The following is a 21,322-nucleotide window of genomic DNA, read 5'->3' as shown; positions in this document are numbered from 1 at the left end:
CTTCTTCAGGAGACACATCTGACTGACTCTGAGCATGATAACTGAAGAGAGAGTGGGTGGGTCAAGTGTACTATTCATCTTTCACCTCTCTGGCAAAATGGGTGGCCATACTCATTAATAAGCATTGTCCCTTTCAGATACAATCTCAGATTAAAGACAAAGGGGGTAGGTTTGTGATCATTCAAGGTTTCATTAACAATGAGCCCATTACCATCGTGAATGTGTATGAGCCTAACCATGATGATCCTACATTTTACCAAGACATCTTTTTGAAGTTAACGTGCCCATCATCAGAGATTTTAATGGCAGTGGATTTTAACTTGGTACTGGACCCTTCCAGTGATAGATCTTCCTCTAATAGTATCAGCCTCACACAGGCAGCTAAAATGTTAAAAGCAGAAATGAAACACTTTGGGACTTATGGAGATTTCACAACCAAAAGGTTAAAGAATACTCATTTTACTCCCCTGTCCATGACAGTTACTCTAGAATTGATTTATTTCTTATTCCTGCAGCCAATGGAAGCTTAACTACTGGGTGTAAGTACTTACCAAGATGTATATCAGATCATTCTGCCCTGCTGGCTTCAGTGCCAGTCAGTAGAGCACAGCCACCCTCAAGAAGATGGAGGTTTGGAACATACTTACTAAATAATCCCACATTTGTAACATTTCTGAACACTCATATAGACATATATTTCTAGCACCAATAACAACTCTGCCTCCCCCCTAATTTTATGGGAAGCTCTCCTTGCATATCATATCTTTTAGTTCAGGTGCTCGTAAGATGTATACGGCTCAAGTAAATTTGTTGGAGAATGAAATCAGAGATCTGGAAAATGAACATAGTGTAACATTTTACGACTCAACTCTACAAACATTTGACTCATTGGACTCATTGGAATATAACACCCTGACGACCCATAAAGGGGAAAATGCTCTTAGGAGAACAAAACAAAACTACTACGAACATGGAGATAAAGCTCCAGTTGCTTGCTTGGCAGATAAGACGAGAGGATTCTAGTAGAGTTATTAGCTCTATTAAGATACCCAATAACACAGTTGTTCACAGTCCTGAGGAAATTAAATCTAGTCTTCAGGGAGTTTTATGAAACATTGTACAAGTCTGAAGGGGATGTCCCTGCCACAATGCATGAGTTTGTGAACAAACTCAATGTACAAACTTTAACTGATGAGGATAGAGAGTACTTGGAGAAAAAGATTAGGGAATCCATTTTCAACACTGCTGGGGGAAAATCACCAGGATTAGACGGATTCCATATCGAATTCTATTGATCCTTTTCACCCAAACTAATTGAGCCTCTTTGCAGTATGTGTAATTATGCCATAGAGACAGAAAAACTCCCAGACACACTTGAAAAGGCACTGATCACAGTTTTGTTAAAACCCGGGAAAGATCCTCTGCTTTGTGGGTCGTATAGACCAATATCTCTATTGAACACTTCATATAAGATTCTTGCGAAACTCATAGCTCTTAGACTGGATTAGGTTCTTCCGGACTTGGTTGATATGGACCAAACAGGCTTTGTAAGAAACCACTCATCTCCTGATAATATCAGAAGATTATTTAATATTATGCATTATGTAGAGAATGACCAAGAATCTGTAGTGGCGGCTTCATTAGATGCGGAAAAAGCTTTTGACCGCATAGAATGGACCTTTAAGTATTTATTGAAGACTCATCTCTGCAGTAGGTCCTATGATTGAGTGTAGTCTGGCCAGGACCCCTCCTGTCAGTATTTATGCTGCAATAGTTTATGTCGGGGGCTAGGGTCAGTCTGTTATATGTGGTGTATTTCTCCTGTCTTATCCGGTGTCCTGTGTGAATTTAAGTATGCGCTCTCTCTCTCTCTCTCTCTCTCAGGATCTGAGCCCTAGGATCATGCCTCAGGACTACCTGGCCTGATGACTCCTTGCTGTCCCCAGTCCACCTGGTCGTGCTGCTGCTCCAGTTTCAACTGTTCTGCCTGCGGCTATGGAACCCCGACCTGTTCACCGGACGTGCTACCTTGTCCCAGACCTGCTGTTTTCAACTCTCTAGAGACAGTAGGAGAAGTAGAGATACTCTGAATGATTGGCTATGAAAAGCCAACTGACATTTACTCCTGAGGTGCTGACCTGTTTCACCCTCTACAACCACTGTGATTAATATTATCTGACCCTGCTGGTCATCTATGAACATTTGAACATCTTGCCCATGTTCTGTTATAATCTCCACCCGGCACAGCCGGAAGAGGACTGGCCACCCTCATAGCCTGGTTCCTCTCTAGGTTTCTTCCTAGGTTTCGGCATTCCTAGGGAGTTTTTCCTAGCCACCGTGCTTCTACACCTGCATTGCTTGCTGTTTGGGGTTTTAGGATGGGTTTCTGTACAAAGCCTCTCTTGAACAAACTCAAGCATACAACTAGGGCTGTGACGGTCATGGGACTTCCGGTGTCGGTGATTGGCGTGCCGTACAGTGGGGCAAAAAAGTATTTAGTCAGCCACCAATTGTACAAGTTCTCCCACTTAAAAAGATGAGAGGCCTGTAATTTTCACCATAGGTACACTTCAACTGTGACAGACAAAATGAGGAAAAAAAATCCAGAAAATGACATTGTAGGATTTATAATTAATTTATTTGCAAATTGTGGTGGAAAATAAGTATTTGGTCACCTACAAACAAGCAAGATTTCTGGCTCTCACAGACCTGTAACTTCTTCTTTAAGAGGCTCCTCTGTCCTCCACTCGTTACCTGTATTAATGGCACCAGGTTTGAACTTGTTATCAGTATAAAAGACACCTGTCCACAACCTCAACAGTCACACCCCAAACACCACTATGGCCAAGACCAAAGAGCTGTCAAAGGACACCAGAAACAAAATTGTAGACCTGCACCAGGCTGGGAAGACTGAATCTGCAATAGGTAAGCAGCTTGGTTTGAAGAAATCAACTGTGGGAGCAATTATTAGGAAATGGAAGACATACAAGACCACTGATAATCTCCCTCGATCTGGGGCTCCACGCAAGATCTCACCCCGTGGGGTCAAAATTATCACAAGAACGGTGAGCAAAAATCCCAGAACCACACTGGGACCAAAGTAACAAAGCCTACCATCAGTAACACACTACGCCGCCAGGGACTCAAATCCTGCAGTGCCAGACGTGTCCCCCTGCTTAAGCCAGTACATGTCCAGGCCCATCTGAAGTTTGCTTGAGAGAATTTGGATGATCCAGAAGAAGATTGGGAGAATGTCATATGGTCAGATGAAACCAAAATATAACTAAAAAACACAACTCGTCGTGTTTGGAGGACAAAGAATGCTGAGTTGCATCCAAAGAACACCATACCTACTGTGAAGCATAGGGGTGGAAACATCATGCTTTGGGGCTGTTTTTCTGCAAAGGGACCAGGACGACTGTAAAGGAAAGAATGAATGGGGCCATGTATCGTGAGATTTTGAGTGAAAACCTCCTTCCATCAGCAAGGGCATTGAAGATGAAACGTGGCTGGGTATTTCAGCATGACAATGATCCCAAACACACCGCCCGGGCAACGAAGGAGTGGCTTCGTAAGAAGCATTTCAAGGTCCCGGAGTGGCCTAGCCAGTCTCCAGATCTCAACCCCATAGAAAATCTTTGGAGGGAGTTGAAAGTCCGTGTTGCCCAGCAACAGCCCCAAAACATCACTGCTCTAGAGGAGATCTGCATGGAGGAATGGGCCAAAATACCAGCAACAGTGTGTGAAAACCTTGTGAAGACTTTTGCCAACAAAGGGTATATAACAAAGTATTGAGATAAACTTTTGTTATTGACCAAATACTTATTTTCCACCACAATTTGCAAATAAATTCATGAAAAATCCTACAATGTGATTTTCTGGATTTTTTTCTTCTCATTTTGTCTGTCATAGTTGAAGTGTACCTATGATGAAAATAACAGGCTACTCATCTTTTTAAGTGGGAGAACTTGCACAATTGGTGGCTGACTAAATACTTTTTTGCCCCACTGTATGTACACAGTCATCGACATAACTGACAGCCGACGGACGGACGAAACATTAGCAAAGGAAAACAGTGTTTAGGCCTAACTGTCTTGCTCATAGGCGCGCGAGTCTCAAGTTAAGGGGAAGCTAATTTTCACCATAAATAACATATAAAGCATTCTATGCATCATCACATTTACAGACTTATGTAAGATAGCTATCTATTGCTAATGTGATTAGTAAATTGGATAGTCATCATTTAGACTAATAATATAACTCAATCACTGTTCGCAAAAAAACGTCTGTTCAATGCAGCGCGTGGTGGAGTAAGCCTAGGCTAGGCTATATCAGATATGTTTCTATTTACAGGAAAACAAATTGGCCTTTTAAAAATATTTTTTATCATTTTTTTTATTTATTTCACCTTTATTTAACCAGGTAGGCTAGTTGAGAACAAGTTCTCATTTGAAACTGCGACCTGGCCAAGATAAAGCATAGCAGTGTGAGCAGACAACAAAGAGTTACACATGGAGTAAACAATTAACAAGTCAATAACACAGTAGAAACCAAAGGGCCTATATACAATGTGTGCAAAAGGCATGAGGAGGTAGGCAAATAATTACAATTTTGCAGATTAACACTGGAGTGATGAATGATCAGATGGTCATGTACAAGTAGAGATATTGGTGTGCAAAAGAGCAGAAAAGTAAATAAATAAAAACAGTATGGGGATGAGGTAGGTGAAAAAGGGTGGGCTATTTACCAATAGACCATGCAATTCTACTACACTTTATATGACTATAGAGATTAGCAGAATCTTTTTCAATATGACTTTCAAGTGGCACTGACCCAGGGATAAAGAAAGTGAGTATGCACACTCACCGGGGATATAGCCAGATGCCAAAAATACTGTTCGCTCAATTAAGTTCAGAATTTTGATAACTAAAAGACAGATTAGTCTTTTCATTGTCTTCTCTTTGAAGCAATAGCCAATTGCTTTCCAAACTATGTTAGCCTGAGATGGCGTTGTCTTTCGTGAGATGCACTGTCAGGCTCATGTAAGAAGTCATATTTACACTTGACCACGTCTGTGGTCAGTGCAAAAAAATGGACGTCCTTTAGCTGTCCGAACCTCCCCCTTCACCTTGAAAAAAAAGTTTGGTAAACCCTGCTTTAACTGGCTAAAACTATTTTAAACCGGTCTTATTTTGAGACAAACCAAGTCTGCTCCAGCCTATAAGAACGAGGAGGAATGTCATAAACTAAGTAGAACCAGATCATGAACTATAGTACTGTAAAGTGACAGATACTGAACAAGGTGCCTACGGCTGATGGAAGGAGGCATCTGTTCTTAAATTGCTAGAGCACAGAAAGGATGTGTCCAAAACACATCCTACCTTTCCCAATGATAAGTAAAGGCCGTTTGGCCTACCTTTCCCAATGATGAGTAAACTTGAGTGTATGCATTATAGATATGGGCTTCATAGAAAGTGTTACAAAGTGTTCTCTGTTCATCTTATACATCCAGGTTTGGCCGGGGTAGGCCGTCATTGTAAATAATAATTTGTTCTTAACTGACTTGCCTAGTTAAATGAAGGTTAAATAAAATAAAAAATATGAAGTGCTTCACTATAAATATGTTTGACGATGTGGTTTGAAGTACCATTATCTTGCACAAACAGTAAGACGACTATAGACAGAAATCAATGCAGTAATGTTTTATTAAATAAAGGCTCTGATTAAAATAGTAATAAAATCCGGCATTTGGCTAATTCTTCTTCCCAAAAGCTTTTCTGAATGGTTTGGAGACGGCTCTGGAGATAGCTCGTAACACCCTGACTATGAGAGGGCGTTTACGGGACTGGGACTCCTGGGGAGCAGGGGCCAGTGTGGTTGTCAGGGCCTCCTTGGGTGGGGAAGTGGATAGAACCTCACACTCAGCATCTGTGATAAGAATATTTCATAATCAGAAAATGAATGTGTGTATCTGTCTGCCTGTCTGTCCGCCTGTATCTGTAGTCACCGTTTTAACAAGCTGGCCATAGGGTGATACATCAATATGACATAATCAATGCTTATCACTTACCCTGTGAAATACGAGTCTCTCTGAGACGTTTGGTAGGCAGAGAATCCTGTTCAGGGTGGCTCTTCGGTTCCCCTTTTGTCTTGAATAGCTGTTGACAAAACACATCAGGACAACTGAGCCTGTGTAAAATATATGGCATGCATCCCAAAAGGCACCCTATTGGCTACGTAAGGCACTACTTTTGACAAGGGCATATAGAGCTCTGGTCAAAAGTAGTGCACTATATAGGGAATAGGATGCAATTTGGGACACAGCCATTGACTCTATCCCATGTATATTAGGATTGTATTACAGCGGCCTCACTCAACCTCCTAAAGACAATGACAACAGCATTGTTCTAATGCAGAGACAATAGGGGTTTAGTGAATCTGTAGGGTACATTTCAGCCCTGCCTTACAGAGGTAATCTAAAGACACTGAGCCCTCTACCTTAATCCTGATCTTTGGAATCTTGATAATTTTGGGTAGGAAATGCCACTTCCTGTTCTCCTTAGTCTCTTCCCCCCTGGCAGAGGGAAGGTGGGCCATGCCGTCAGCCTTTACATCAGCTGGGCTAAGGCCCCTGGCAGGGAATTCCTCAGTAGCATTAAGGTCAGCCACAACACCATGAGTGATGTCACTTGCGGCATGGCTGGTGTCTAAGTAAGAAGAGCAAGCTGGTGTGACCGACCTGGGTACAATAACTGGGAGAAGAGGACGCAACAATGGAAATCAGTCACTGTGTCCCAAAAGGCATTCTCTTCCCTTTATAGTGCACAACTTTTGAACAGGGCCCATAGGGTCTGGCTCTGGTCAAAAGTAGTGCACTAAATATGGAAGAAGGTGCCATTTTGGACGCAAACAGCAAAGTTCACATCATAAAACGCAATGTAGTGAGCATCATGTTACAATGAAGTCCTATGCAGATGAAGAGGTACTTTCACTTACCATCCTCCATTGCAGACTTGGACAGATCAGTCAGGCTGTCCATCACCATGTCTGTCATCAACTTGATGACCTGATCCAAAACCCTGTCAGCGGTGGGTGGCATAGGCCTACCCAAACACTGTCCCAGGAGTCTGCTAACAGAAGTCTGGGCAAAGCTGTAAATGAGCTCTGACGCATCGTCCTTTGACAGCTTCCTCAGTGCTGGCTTTGGCAGCGCTGGTTGAGAGAGGCTTCTGTGGCCAGTCGTGGATTGAAGCTGGCGGCTTATGGTTATCTCCTGAATGAGACCATGGACCTTTGCGATCAGGTTGCCAGACGCATCTTGAAGGGCTTCAATTGACAGGAGCCTATCCAGATTTTCTTCTGCTGTAGTCATCTCTGGGTCGTCTGTCTTCAATGTGTCCATTATAGTTTTCACTATGATACTGGTGTCAGATATGTTTATTTCTTGTTGACTCACAAGCGCTGACTGTGAACCTGTCTTGTCCATTGCGTTAGAGGTATGGCATTCTGTCCTTGTGATCTCATTGGCAGCACTCATGTCAGGCAACAGGTCAAGGCTCTCCAGTAGAGAGTCTAACATGTTAGTGGCTATCAGACACTCCTCACTTGCATTCTGCCCAACAGATGAACTCTCAGAGTTGGCCAATCTGCACTTGATCACATTTAGGATCAAGCTGAGCGTCTTCTTTGCAGTTTTGCTAAAGCCTTCTTGGCTGACTGCCACTGTTCCGTCTTGTAGAGCCACAAGAGGTTCACAACTTGCACTCAATCCACTACCATGGAGAGGAGAGGCTCTCTTCAAACTGGTGTCGCTCACAACTGACATACTCAGAGTGACATCCTCACTGCATGTGTCAATTACATGGTGGTCTGTGGAGGAGCCACTCGAAGACACAAGGGCTTTAGACCTTTTAGTCAAACTGACTTTTGAAAATGGCTTCTCACTTCTCACAGACGGAGGGCGGCTCCTGTCCTTAACAAGAGCAGTGTCAGGGGACTTTGAGCATCTGAGTGTCTCCACAGGGGTGGAGTCCAGCACATCTTTGGCTGTGGTGACTGACACGGGTGGAAAAGACAAAAAGACGTTCAGTCTGTCCTTTACTCTGTGGTACATGGTTTGAGCAGCATCCAATAAGGTGTCAAAGACAACTCTGGGATTGAGCTGGGACTGCAGCTTTTTCTCTCCTAGTGGGAAGGAGTCTGCGTCCTCCACTGTGTACTGGGATAGACTTTCAAGGTCTTGCATGATCATATTCACTATGTCTTCAGTTGTAGAAACCACATGGTGTGAGAAGGTGCTGCTAGGCATGCTCTGTGGCAAAGAACAGTTGGCTTCGCTAGCAGCTCTGAGAATGGCCTCACGCACAATCTGTTTGGCCGTAGCTCGGAACTCAGCACTGTGAAAGCTCTGGATGGAAATGTTAGAGGTTCTGCTGGCTACACTACGAGATCGCGTGAGCGTGGCAATCTTGGATGACTCACTCGAAATGGTGAGGCTCTCCAATTTCGAAATTATAGAGTCCAACTTCTGGTTGAAGTCGAAGGATGCATTTGACATGCTCTCGCATTTGACTTCCTTTGAAGTCTCCACCCTCAGCACCGAGATCACCTGTTTGATGACCCCTTTAGTGCAGGTGTCGAGGGTGAGCTGGTGGGCTGAGGACATTGAAGAGGTATTACTGTCTGTCTTCTGTACAGGAGATACCTCCACAGTGGTCTCAGTTACAAGTAGTCCAGTGTCATAGAACTCAATTTGCACAGGAGTATTTTTTCCCTCAGTGAGAAGGTGAGAGGTGAAAAGCTTCCTCAGTTTGTCCAGGGTTTTGGTATAAATCTTCTGGGAACCTGAACTCACTTCCATCCAGAACATTTTGCGACCTGATTTCGTACGCATGGAGGTCTTATTGACCTCAGATACCTCATGCAGGTCGGAAATAATTCCACCAAATAGATCAGAGGATGCATCCTCAATATTCTCCGCGGAAACGCAGATAGACAGAACTTCCGACAGTTTCCCACAAGTGTCGGTTTTATCCAGCATGCCAGTATATGTCACAGCTGCATCCTGAATGACCTGAGTGATGCATTGCTCAGCTTTGACGATATACCCCTCCACTGGTTGACCATGGAGGATGTCAACTTTATCAACAGGGAGCACATTCTGAATATTCACATTCTCCTCTGATGGGCGTGGGCTGTTGAAGATAATGCTCTCAGTGACCATGTTAGAGGAGGCGAGAGATGAGTCGAGAAGCAGAGACCTGTATATTGTCGAGGTGGACATCTCTGGGTGCTTAATCATAGCAGCCTCCTCCAAAATGGCCGACGGGCCCTGGAGGATGTCAGAAATATCCATGTCCTCAATGCTCTCTACCAGAGACGATAGTAGGTCTCTGGCTGACAGGTTTGTAGGTCTCTGGTTCTCGAGCTCCATTTTGATTGCTTGACAGACAGTTGCTGCAGCAACAGCAGAGCTACAACACAACTGCTTCAAGGTGGAGTCAGAAATAGATGATGACAGATCTGTCATGGACATGGTGGAGAGTTGACTCTCAGAGACAAAGGGTCTGAGTTTGACAGACACCTGTCTGACCAAGTCCCCAGCAAGAGCTCTCATATCTATTGCTCCATTAGCTGAGTTGTAGGAGCAGGCACTCTGTGGCCTTGACGGGCTCCTGCTATCCAAAAATCCTGTTATCCCAAAAACCTCAAGTACAAGATCCACAACATCGGATGACACTTCTGTCATTCTGTTGTGGGACAGAAATTGACTTGGATGAACGGTGCCTGCATTCAGAGTCCAGTCGCAAACAGAGTTGTTGGACTGACTCTGGACTAGTGGAACTAGACAGGTTTCACTTGGACCTTGGCCAAAGAGTTCTGCCATTTTGAGCAGAACTGATCTTAAGACCTTTGACTTGGAAACGTTCAGCAGTGGGTCGTTGTTGGACAGTCTGGTGGACGGTCTGCTAGCCGATCTCTGAACAACTAGGCTTTGTATTTCTGCTGAGATGGCAGTGAGAAAATAGGTCAAGGGGCTGGTCGCTCGTCCCTCGTTTCTTCCGTTGGCTTTAGCCTTAAAGATGCTATCTATGATGATGACTATAACCTGTCCAGCCAGAGGACCCAATATGGCCTCAAGCTCCCTCTCTAACTCAAGGGGAGACTTGTGGCCGTGCGCAATATGCTCTATGGCATGGGAATACATCTTAGCAGACACCATGCTTAGCATTTCTTGGGCAAACTGCTGACTTGCTGAGATACTACCAGACAGCGGACCTAGAGTTCCCTGACTGAAACTTCGCATTAGCTCAGCCAATCTGGAATTGAGAAGGTTCATTACCAACTCTACAATACCCATCATAAACCTGGTGTCCGTTGGTATTTTGACAGGTCTGTATTTCTCCCGTCTACTCCAACTGGACGACAGTACGATCTCACTCTGCGACTGGCCTCTCTGGACCATGTTGAAGACAGAATCCTCAGAGATTCCAAACACAGAACTCAGTGGTGCCGAGTGGGGTCTGTGTCTCATCTCTCTATCACCACCCTCAGGTGAGGAGACATATCGCTCTTCGTCAACACTCAGCAAAGAGGTCATGGAACTGCAGAATGCACAACAGAAATTAATAGTACATGATAACAAAATACAAAATATGATCCAAGAATTTGGAAGTACCTAAGTAGTATTTCTCTCTAGGTGGATCTGGAATGGATATTTGTACTTATAACAAGGGACATGGGAATAATGTTTTTAGAAAAACCTACAAGAAGAGGAGGGGAAAGGGGTAAGTACCTATGAGAGGAGGGGATAGGGGTAAGTACCTGTGAGAGGAGGGGATAGGGGTAAGTACCTATGAGAGGAGGGGATAGGGGTAAGTACCTATGAGAGGAGGGGATAGGGGGTAAGTACCTGTGAGAGGAGGGGATAGGGGTAAGCACCTATGAGAGGAGGGGATAGGGGTAAGTACCTGTGAGAGGAGGGGATAGGGGTAGGTACCTATGAGAGGAGGGGATAGGGGTAAGCACCTATGAGAGGAGGGGATAGGGGTAAGCACCTATGAGAGGAGGGGATAGGGGTAAGCACCTATGAGAGGAGGGGATAGGGGTAAGCACCTATGAGAGGAGGGGATAGGGGTAGGTTCCTATGAGAGGAGGGGATAGGGGTAGGTACCTATGAGAGGAGGGGATAGGGGTAAGCACCTATGAGAGGAGGGGATAGTGGTAAGTACCTATGAGAGGAGGGGATAGTGGTAAGTACCTATGAGAGGAGGGGATAGGGGTAAGTACCTATGAGAGGAGGGGAAAGGGGTAGGTACCTGTGAGAGGAGGGGATAGTGGTAAGTACCTGTGAGAGGAGGGGATAGGGATAAGTACCTATGAGAGGAGGGGATAGGGGTAAGGACCTGTGAGAGGAGGGGATAGTGGTAAGTACCTATGAGAGGAGGGGATAGTGGTAAGTACCTATGAGAGGAGGGGATAGGGATAAGTACCTGTGAGAGGAGGGGATAGTGGTAAGTACCTATGAGAGGAGGGGATAGGGGTAGGTACCTGTGAGAGGAGGGGATAGGGGTAGGTACCTGTGAGAGGAGGGGATAGTGGTAAGTACCTATGAGAGGAGGGGGTAGGTACCTGTGAGAGGAGGGGATAGGGGTAGGTACCTGTGAGAGTAGGGGAAAGGCGTGGGAGTTTGTGTGCTGCAAGTAGTTCTTGAACTGGTGCGTCTACTGGGTCCACCACGAAAGCTGAATCTGACGCTGCGGCCAAGAGAGGTCACTTCTCTAGCCACATTGCTTCCTGATCCAGAAGAGCTTGACGAATCAGAGAGCCTGATCTGCATGGTGAGGTCAAGGGCGGGAACGACCACAGTGGATGTAGACTCCATTACCCAATTTGTAATATCCATGCACCTAGCACTAAACTCATCTCTGCTCATCTGAAATGTTAAAAGACCATACAGAGTTAGTTTGTTAACAGAGCTGCACTGCTGCACCATGTGTTTACTCAAGCTAGTCAATTAAAGCAGTGGTTCAGGATGTTCCACAATGCTGGAAAGGGGGGCCTGAGTGAAAAAGTTTGGAATTCCTCTGAATTAAAGGTCCTGCACGATTTCCACCAATAAGAGTTTGGAATGTTTGGTCCATCTTACCAACATGAACTACTTTAGAAGTGACTATAACTCACCCCGGAACGCATATTCTCACTCAGCAGATTCCAATGGCTGAAAAGTAAATAAAAAAAGGTACACAAATAAACTACATGATATTACCTCTATTCTCTTAGATTACGTTATGGATGGACCTCTACGGAAGTAGGCCACATCCAAACATCCCTGATTGGTCAGTTGGTCAGTTGAGTCCCTTGTATTTGCCCGAGACGAGACACCTTACCTCCTTCTCAAAACCCATTGGACGAGATGGACAAAAGGGAGGGCTTTCTCATCCAATGGGTTTTGAGAAGGAGGCGGGAAGAGAGAACTCTAGGAGAATGCAATTGAGATTGTCCCTATGGGTACGTCGCAAATGGCCCATATTCCTTAAATACGGAACTATTGTTGACCAAGGCTCTAATAGGGAACATATCTAGGGGATGCACGGGGAACCAAAGACAACTTACCCATCCTTCATGTCCTGCACAAAGGTGTGTAGGTCTGGGTAGCTTCTCTTTCCCCTGCTGAGGCTGGTCTGGGAGGCTGCAGCCTTGCGGGTCATGGTAGTGAAGGTCACCACTGCAGCCTGATGGGGACAACAGAAAGCAGACTTAGGCTGGAATTCAATCAAATTCGCCATAGCACTGTTAACGCAGTGTCTGTTTACGAACTACTGTCTGCGTGTACAAACAGACATGTACACACACACACACTGTTATCTGGAAGCATTTACCTTTGCCACTCGTTCAGTCTCCTGGGATTGAGATGGCCCGGCTGTTTCTACATCATCACTCTCCTGCATCACACTCTCTCCTTCGACCTCCAGTGTCAGAGTTGATGTGGATGTCTTCAGATCAACCTGATTCAAATCACTCTCTCCTTCGACCTCCAGTGTCAGAGTTAATGTGGATGTCTTCAGATCAACCTGATTCAACTCACTCTCTCCTTCGACCTCCAGTGTCAGAGTTGATGTGGATGTCTTCAGATCAACCTGATTCAACTCACTCTCTCCTTTGGCCTCCTGGATTAGAAGACCTTTACTAGCTCAAGCTTGGTCAATTAATTTGTCATTTTAATCTTCAATGCGTCATTAAAGCACAAAACATCATACCTCCTGTGACTGAGATGGGATGACAATGGCCTCGTCCAACTCACTCTCTCCTTCAACCTCCTGTGACTGAGATGTGCCATCTGTCTTCAGATCAGCCTCCTGCATCTCAATCTCTCCATCAGCCTCTAGTGACAGAGTTGGGATATCTGTCTCTAGAACAGCCTCTTCCAACTTGGTCTGTCTCTCAACCTCTCTGTGATACAGAAAAAGGAATCTCTCTAAGGTCACTATAATGTGAGTGTGAGGATGTGTTCCAATTATAGAAGTAGAATCATAGAAGTAGAATGAATCCTTCTAGAATTAGGATAGAATCACTGGAATTCTATGGTTCCAATACTCTGAGATGACTCGGCCTATCCAGAGTTATATATTTAGAGAATTTGGCAAACTTTTAGAAAGGACTCCATGTTAGCGCCTTTGAGCCTTTCATTTACCCTTTCATTATAAGTCAATTATAAAATAGATGTTCAGGTACATATTAGTGTTTAAAATGTCAATATTGCGCATGGGGAGCCAGCGCTCATATGGATATCTTTGATTATACTGTGTCATGTAATGTATACATTTTGATGTAAATGCAACATAATCAAATCAAATTTATTTATATAGCCCTTCGTACATCAGCTGATATGTCAAAGTGCTGTACAGAAACCCAGCCTAAAACCCCAAACAGCAAGCAATGCAGGTGTAGAAGCACGGTGGCTAGGAAAAACTCCCTAGAAAGGAACATAATGCAGATAGATGTCCCATCTCTCTAAATACATGGCTCTGGGCCTACCTCTCCGTAGGCGGTGACCTTTGACCTACTACATAATCTGTATCTGTAGGCCTATGTGATCCTGTAACCAGTCACAAATGTGTCATTAGTGTAAATCACTTACCTGTCTTCCTTCATAACATCACCGTCAATGATGGGGTCACCCAGGTCTATGAGGGTGAGGTCATTCCCACTGACCTCTGACTCCTGAAAGACAGCAAGCACAAAGTCATGTTTAGATGTCACCTACTGTGTCGCCTTTGGCCGTGTTGAAAACAACGGACTTCCGACTTCAGAGTGTTCAAGACAACCGAAAAAGAAAAAAAAACTCAGACATGGAGAAATTGTTTTCAACAGTCATCCAACTTGGATTTCCAAGTCAGAAGCAGCACGGCTTGGCGGGTCATGTTTCGGAGGACTCCTGACTCGACCTTTGAGAAGTTGCAGCGATGAGACTAGATCGTAACTACCAATTGGATATAACAAAAAAATGACAAAAACTCTGGCAACTCTTTAGAGCTCCAAATTTCCGACCTAAAGATCACGGAAGTCATGATTTGACCAAGATCACTTGCCTTGAAAGCACCATTAACCCAACACTCCAATTGTCACATCATAATGCATCATATGCATAGAAATAGAATCATCAGAACATCATGTCAGGTGTACAGTTCAGTTTACCAGTCAAATTGCCGTGATCAGAGACTCTATCCTTTCTAGTGATTCTATTTCTATGGTCACATCATAATGCATCATATCTATGCTTGTGTCCGAAATAGCACCCTATTTCCAATATAATGCACTTATTTTGGCCGGAGCCCTATAGAGTGCCACAGGAATGAGTCATAATCCCCATAAAACATCCCCATAAAACATAGTAGTCAAACAGGGACTTTTCCCATAGTGGATTTTAGAAACACTTAAAATAAGGGCTGTGTTTCAGGTAGGCTTACCCTGGTGTGACATTTTGATAACTGTACATCTCTCTAGGACAAGGTGACTTTTATCAATATATTCGCCTGTATTTACCCCCCCAAAAATGAAATGCTAATTATCTGCTAATGTGGCTATCATAAAGAACTACAAATGCCACGATGATCATGCTGATCGAGGCAAAGGTAAGAATCTCTTGATTAACTATCTAATGTTAGCTAAATGTAGTAATTAATAAATTGGCTACATTTCTTTAAATGGCCAATTCTGTGAAATGTTTAGTGCAAGTTTAAAATTGACACAAAACCTCCTAAACCCGTTTAGGAGCTTGCAGGGATTTGTAGTTTTGCATGTCTACTTTGATGCTAATTACAAATTTCGAATCTGAGAGTAAATAGAGCCAAATGTATTGCTAAAAGTCACCTTGTCCGTGAGAGATTTACATGGTTCTAAAAATGGCACACCAGGGTAAGCCTACATGAAACACAACCCTTATTTGATGTGTTTCTGAAATTGCCTATGGGAAAAATGAATGGGGGAAAAACGATTGGAACCATTTCCCTCCCTGTTTGACCGCAAGGTTTTATGGGTATTATGACACCTCCACCGTGGGGCTAAAAAGACGGGTTGGTTGTTTAGCAACAAAACTGGCATGTAACTAACTGGGTAAAATAGACAAAGTAAATAGACAGGGTTCGCTTAGAACGTTGACAACATGTAAACTATATTTAGTCTCTAAATGTTCATTGCAAACAAATACATTTGCATAATGAGCACTTGCTAGCTGAGGTTGAGTCATAACAAGATACACGCATTCCGGCCATTGATGAGCGCACGCATGTTTTTCAAGACCAGCCAACCAGTGTATGGATCTTAGTTAAAAGTAGTGCACTAGCCTACATAGGGAATAGGGTGCCATTTAGGACGTACATGTGAAGGTGGTGTCATAGCCTTTGACCCTAGACCCCCATTTGACCCACAACAGATTCTACTGTACCTTTAGCCAACTCTCATGACTCCCCGGCCATAGAATTTGTAGTTTGATATTACAGAATGAATAGCACATCATTTCATTTATTTAACAATATTTAATCCACAGTAATTAATATAAATGGGGATTTCAAAATAATTATAAACTGGTTGGATTGAGACCTGAATGCTGATTGGCTGAAAGCCGTGGTATATCAGACTGTATACCATGGGTATGACAAAACATGTATTTTTTACTGCTCTAATTAGGTTGGTAACCAGATTATAATAGCAATAAGGCACCTCGGGGATTCGTGATATATGGCCAATATACGTCGCCAGACCCACTGACTCCAGGTCATCTACAAGTCCATGCTAGGTAAAGCTCCGCCTTATCTCAGTTCACTGGTCACGATGGCAACACCCACCCGTAGCACGCTCTCCAGCAGGTGTATCTCACTGATCATCCCTAAAGCCAACACCTCATTTTGCCGCCTTTCGTTCCAGTTCTCTGCTGCCTGTGACTGGAACGAATTGCAAACATTGCTGAAGTTGGAGACTTTTATTTCCCTCACCAACTTCAAAAATCTGCTATCTGAGCAGCTAACCGATCGCTGCAGATGTACATAGTCTATCGGTAAATAGCCCACCCAAGTTTACCTACCTCATCCCCATACTGTTTATATTTATTTTATTTTATGCTCTTTTGCACACCAATATCTCTACCTGTACATGACCATCTGATCATTTATTTATCACTTCAGTGTTAATCTGCAAAATTGTAATTATTCGCCTACCTCATCATGCCTTTTGCACACAATGTATATAGACTTTTTTTCCTACTGTGTTATTGACTTGTTAATTGTTTACTCCATGTGTAACTCTGTCTGTTCACACTGCTATGCTTTATCTTGGCCAGGTCGCAGTTGCAAATGAGAACTTGTTCTCAACTAGCCTACCTGGTTAAATAAAGGTGAAATAAATCAAATAAATATACCATGGCTAAGGGCTGTGTCCTAGCACTTCGGGTTGTAAGAACAGCCCTTAGCCGTGGTATATTGACCATATACCACAACCGCTTGGGCCTTATTGCTTAAATAACATGCATACCTTGAACTCTTTCTTCTCCACGTCCTTGCAAAATCAGCACATTTCCTTGCCAAAATGAACGCTCCTCCAGCACTAGCGAGAATCAGACTGAACTGCTCCCGCGGTTTCTCATCAGTTTCAACATTTATCAGTGATGACGTAACAATGCTGTACAGATTTGACGCACTTCCGATCTCGTGCTGATGCAACGCCCTGAGCGGTTGAAAGCTCACGCATGGAAATCCTGCGAGTTGTTCACAAATGTAGGCTACTATTGCCCTTAAAAATGTAATGTTGTGGACGCAATGCAAAATAAAATAAAATATATAACCCACACCGATAACCCAGAGTTCATCATTAAATAACATGTATTACTCATAAAATATACAGCAAACTTCAGATACTGAAAGAATTCATGGGAGTTTCGAATTCAGTCACCATTTCATATGTACATGCTAGTTTCATCCGTTTAAAAGAAAGATCATCTCTTGTTGCTGATTTGGTGAACATAGCAAATGTATTGCACATATTTCCAGTTAAAATGATTTTCAAAAAGAGACAAAAACGGGGATATGAACATTCAATCACATACAATGATTGAGAGGTTTCATTTTAAAGTTAAAGCAAGCAAAACCTGTTAAAAAACATTGATTATAAGACCAAAGACAGATAATATAGATATTTATTTTCCAACAGAAGAAAATCTAAATGCTGTTGTCCTACCATTGGTGTACAGTGTTTCTCCTCTCCAAGGGAGACATGTTTTCCACCTCACATGCCTCGGGATAGTATCAGTGCTTTTCACAAACATTGTAGTACTTAGTGTGCATCATTGTTGTCGCTCATACAGGTGCCCCTACTCTCCTAACCTCCCCTCAGTAACTAACGAAGGCACAAAATGATGACATAAATATCACAAGAAAGAATACATTAATTAATCATTTACTTTCTAGAGGCCAAAGGACAGGTAGGTTTAATAATGTAATATGTCCCATCAAAAAGTCCTGTTGTTCACATACCAGCATCCTAAATGGCACTGCTTTTGACCAGAACCCTATGGACCCTGTTCAACAGTAGTGTACTATTCAGTATAGGGTTCCTTTTGGGATGCATTAAATCTTTACAATTACTCATCAGAGCAAATGCTACCATTTTTTTATTCCCACAGAGCTTAAGACATGAATGATTTTATAAAAATATTTGTTCATACAAAATGTATGATTTCCCCTCCTCCCACATGGATTACAGACAAGAGGCTAGGTGCGTTCTGACTGTCTTAGTGTGCGGATAAACATGACAATCACTCTCATGAAACTTAAATGAAACATCACTCCTTATGTCTTTTCTCAGCACAAACACTCAGCCCAATTTCTACAGTCAAAACAGGTTTTGAAAATGCTTCTTCCACATCTTTTGGTCCCTGTCTGTTTTGCTCTCAGTGAAGTGCTACTATCCCCTTGGACTACAGGTTATTGCCGTCATAAGGTGTGCGTCTGTCTGTTGGCCGGACACTTTCTACCGTTTAGGACCTTTGTGGGTAAAGGTAAAGATGGGGTATAGCAGCAGCAGTTCCTCTGAAGTGCAGTATCTGCTGGAAGGGAACCTGGTGGTATGAGAGGATGAGTGTGGGCCTGTTGTGCCTCCCCCTATCCCTCCCTCTTCTCTCTCTCTGTCTGAGGGACTCTTAAGGTTCCTGTGCGGACTGTCTCGGTTCGTGCCCTCCTGAAGCTGACTGTGGTGATTTAAGACACGCTATGTTTATGTGTGTATTTGTTTGTGGCCTCTGGCCCACTTCGCTGTCCCTCTGTCCAGTACATACCGTTGTAGCAGGCCAAGTGTAGTGGCGTGTAGCCCTGGTTGTCTGTGATGACGGGGAGGGTCCACACTGACTGGGCGGTGTGTAGGAGCCACCCCAGTATCCCGATGTGTCCGGACGCCGCCACCAGGTGGACATGGCTCCGCCCCTTACCTTCCCGAACCAGGAAGCTGGCACTGTGCTGCACTCCTCGTGAAAAGTCACCGCCTAGGAGGAAGGGAAGGGAGGGGAGACAAGAATGGATTTGAATAATTTATAATCAATTAAATAATAAGGAATCATAATAGGTATATTTGGGCATAATTTATATTCCATGCTAGATCCCACACCAAAGCCATCCCTAGTATTTCAATGGCCCCATCCCTAGATCAGAACAAGCCTCCCCCTCTCTTTCTGTGTGTGAGCGCGTACAGCCAATTACGATTAACTCAAATGGCAAAATAAGGAAATCATCCTCATCATCACTGTGTGGAATATGCATGTATTTTACACTAATCAGGAATAGATCGGAATATGGTGTGTGAGTCTGTCTGGACAGTCAACTTCCTGTGGAAAATCTACACCATGCTTGCATCCCAGATAGCACCCTATTCCCTATGTAGTGAACTACTTTTGATCAGGGCCTATAAGGATCTGATCAAACGTAGTGTACTAAATAGGGAATAGGGTGCCATTTGTCATATGGAGACCACTACAGGAGCTGGTAGGCTTTACTCACAGCGAGGTGTAGAGGGCTGATGGGAGCTCTGACATCAGATTCGTTCAGGATGTCTGTCCCTGAGGTTTCAATTAGTCGAGGAAAGAGAAGACCGGCCAGTTCAGACTTGGAAAAAGAACATCAAGAGTGACGATGCGTCCACGACAAACATGCAGCCACACCTTAAAACCTACTGTTGGGTTCTGAGAATATGAAATCTACGAATTCATGTCACTGAGGGAGAGAGCTTAATGTATAACGTTTACATTATGTCAGGATATGTTTTTGTTAGCCATCAGGCATCCTATGGGTGGGATCCTCTGGGATGAGAAGAGACACAGTCTGGTACCAATCACCATGTCAGCCTTGAGTTGGGGAGGAGTGAGCACTTTGGGGTAGCGGTCAGGTCAGATGAAGTGAGGAAGAACAGATATCACTAAGGTTCTGTCTAGCAACAGAGATGCATTGACTGTTTAGATGTGTAGGAGGAGACTCAGCATAGGAGAGAGGATTAAATATCAGTGCTTGTGTGAATATGTTTTTTGTCTAATGCAGCTGTCTTGACCCTCTGGGAAGAATAAACTTGGTTCAAGCATTCATAGTGTCCGTCGAGTTTTTACTCTGAGAATTAGAACCTAACAGTTGGCACTGCGAGCAGGGTTCACCGCGATTTGCAGTCGAACTAGAGATTCCGAATCAGTGAAACAGAAACAAGGTAGGCACAGTTCCTACACCCGTTATCACTAATTCTGGCATCTTGGGGAGATGAGAGTCGTAGGCTGAACCAATTATAGGGTACGAACCTAGAAAGCCTGAGCTTATTCAGTAGTCCCATTGTATTACGACCGGTCGAGTCCCGGAATAGGTTGAGTCCCAGAAGGTAAGCCCGAGCAGGCAGGTACCTGCAAAGGGTAAGTCCTAGGGGGTAAGACCCGGGTGGGGTTGGTTACCTGCTATACCTGTAACGAGAGGGTGAAAGTCTCAGCCGCAGTGGCCATGCGGCAGTAGAGTGGGTGTGGATGGATAAAGTGACATGCTTGTGTACTAGGATAAAATGTTGCCATTCAGGGTTAGAAGAAAAGCAATAAGATACTCGAACGCTGTTGGATTTGGGTGTATTAGCAGTAGCAATAAAGAGAGGTTGGTTTTATGCCCTGTTGGGGTGGGGAACCATGACAGATTATGTGGAAATAGGAAGACAAGTGTGAATCATTTTGGTAATGTGTGTTATCAACAACAGTGATATTTGAACAGATTGGAGATGACTATCCATAACAATAAAATCCTTCATACAGTGAGGTTAGGTTACCATGCTTGTCCTGCCCCACAGCTGTAGACACAGCCTTCTCCAGGTCCTCAGACACTAGCTGGAGATCCATTACAGGATGTCTGTCACCTCACTGAGCCCCTATTGCAGGTTAGGGGTCACATCCACTTGAATGTCCTTCATATGACGAACCTCCTACAGAGCAAATGAGGAAAACATGATATATTAGGATTTATGTTAGTAGCAATAGAATATGGGAATTTTATCTCAACGCTACCTACAGCTATCATATTTATTTATGTATGTGATCTATGTAAATAAATAAATATATCACAGCTGTAAAACTGTGAAGGACTATAGGTGGAGGCCTACCCATTTCCCAGGAGCATTGTAAAACGTGGATTTGGGTACAGTGTTTATTTCCCCCTAATATCTTTGAAGATTACACCTAAAATAATTAGGCCTACTTCTTTCTACTGCTGATCTGAGACCATTAGGGTTAATCATTACAGATATAAATGCAATATATGGAGTA

The 21,322-nt window shown here is 43.7% G+C and overlaps 1 protein-coding gene across 8 annotated transcripts in view; it reads right to left on the bottom strand.

The window, feature by feature from the left end:
• Positions 1-5,687: 5,687 nt before the first annotated feature.
• The window catches only part of LOC116363056 (uncharacterized), a 40,718-nt gene continuing 25,083 nt past the window's right edge, over positions 5,688-21,322 (bottom strand). For 5 of the 8 annotated variants that reach the window (XM_031816976.1, XM_031816978.1, XM_031816979.1 and 2 more), the window contains 13 exons: positions 20,830-20,982; positions 19,542-19,600; positions 18,827-19,030; positions 14,141-14,223; positions 13,260-13,452; positions 12,882-13,169; positions 12,616-12,734; positions 12,184-12,220; positions 11,661-11,935; positions 6,997-10,604; positions 6,499-6,752; positions 6,071-6,158; positions 5,688-5,928 (listed from right to left, as the gene is read on the bottom strand). In XM_031816976.1, the coding sequence (XP_031672836.1) occupies positions 5,753-5,928; positions 6,071-6,158; positions 6,499-6,752; positions 6,997-10,604; positions 11,661-11,935; positions 12,184-12,220; positions 12,616-12,734; positions 12,882-13,169; positions 13,260-13,452; positions 14,141-14,223; positions 18,827-19,030; positions 19,542-19,600; positions 20,830-20,899 (5,454 nt within the window). In that variant the 5' untranslated portion in view covers positions 20,900-20,982 and the 3' untranslated portion in view covers positions 5,688-5,752. Of the gene's footprint in view, positions 5,929-6,070; positions 6,159-6,498; positions 6,753-6,996; positions 10,605-11,660; positions 11,936-12,183; positions 12,221-12,615; positions 12,735-12,881; positions 13,170-13,259; positions 13,453-14,140; positions 14,224-17,028; positions 17,180-18,826; positions 19,031-19,541; positions 19,601-20,323; positions 20,480-20,829; positions 20,983-21,322 lie in introns of those variants that run through there. The other 3 variants (XM_031816982.1, XM_031816981.1, XM_031816983.1) reach the window with 3 other exon arrangements.

Source organism: Oncorhynchus kisutch, unplaced genomic scaffold, assembly GCF_002021735.2.
Source record: "Oncorhynchus kisutch isolate 150728-3 unplaced genomic scaffold, Okis_V2 scaffold908, whole genome shotgun sequence".
Taxonomy (NCBI): Eukaryota; Metazoa; Chordata; class Actinopteri; order Salmoniformes; family Salmonidae; genus Oncorhynchus; species Oncorhynchus kisutch.
Note: the sequence above shows the minus strand (reverse complement) of the source record. Positions and strands in the feature narration are given on the sequence as shown.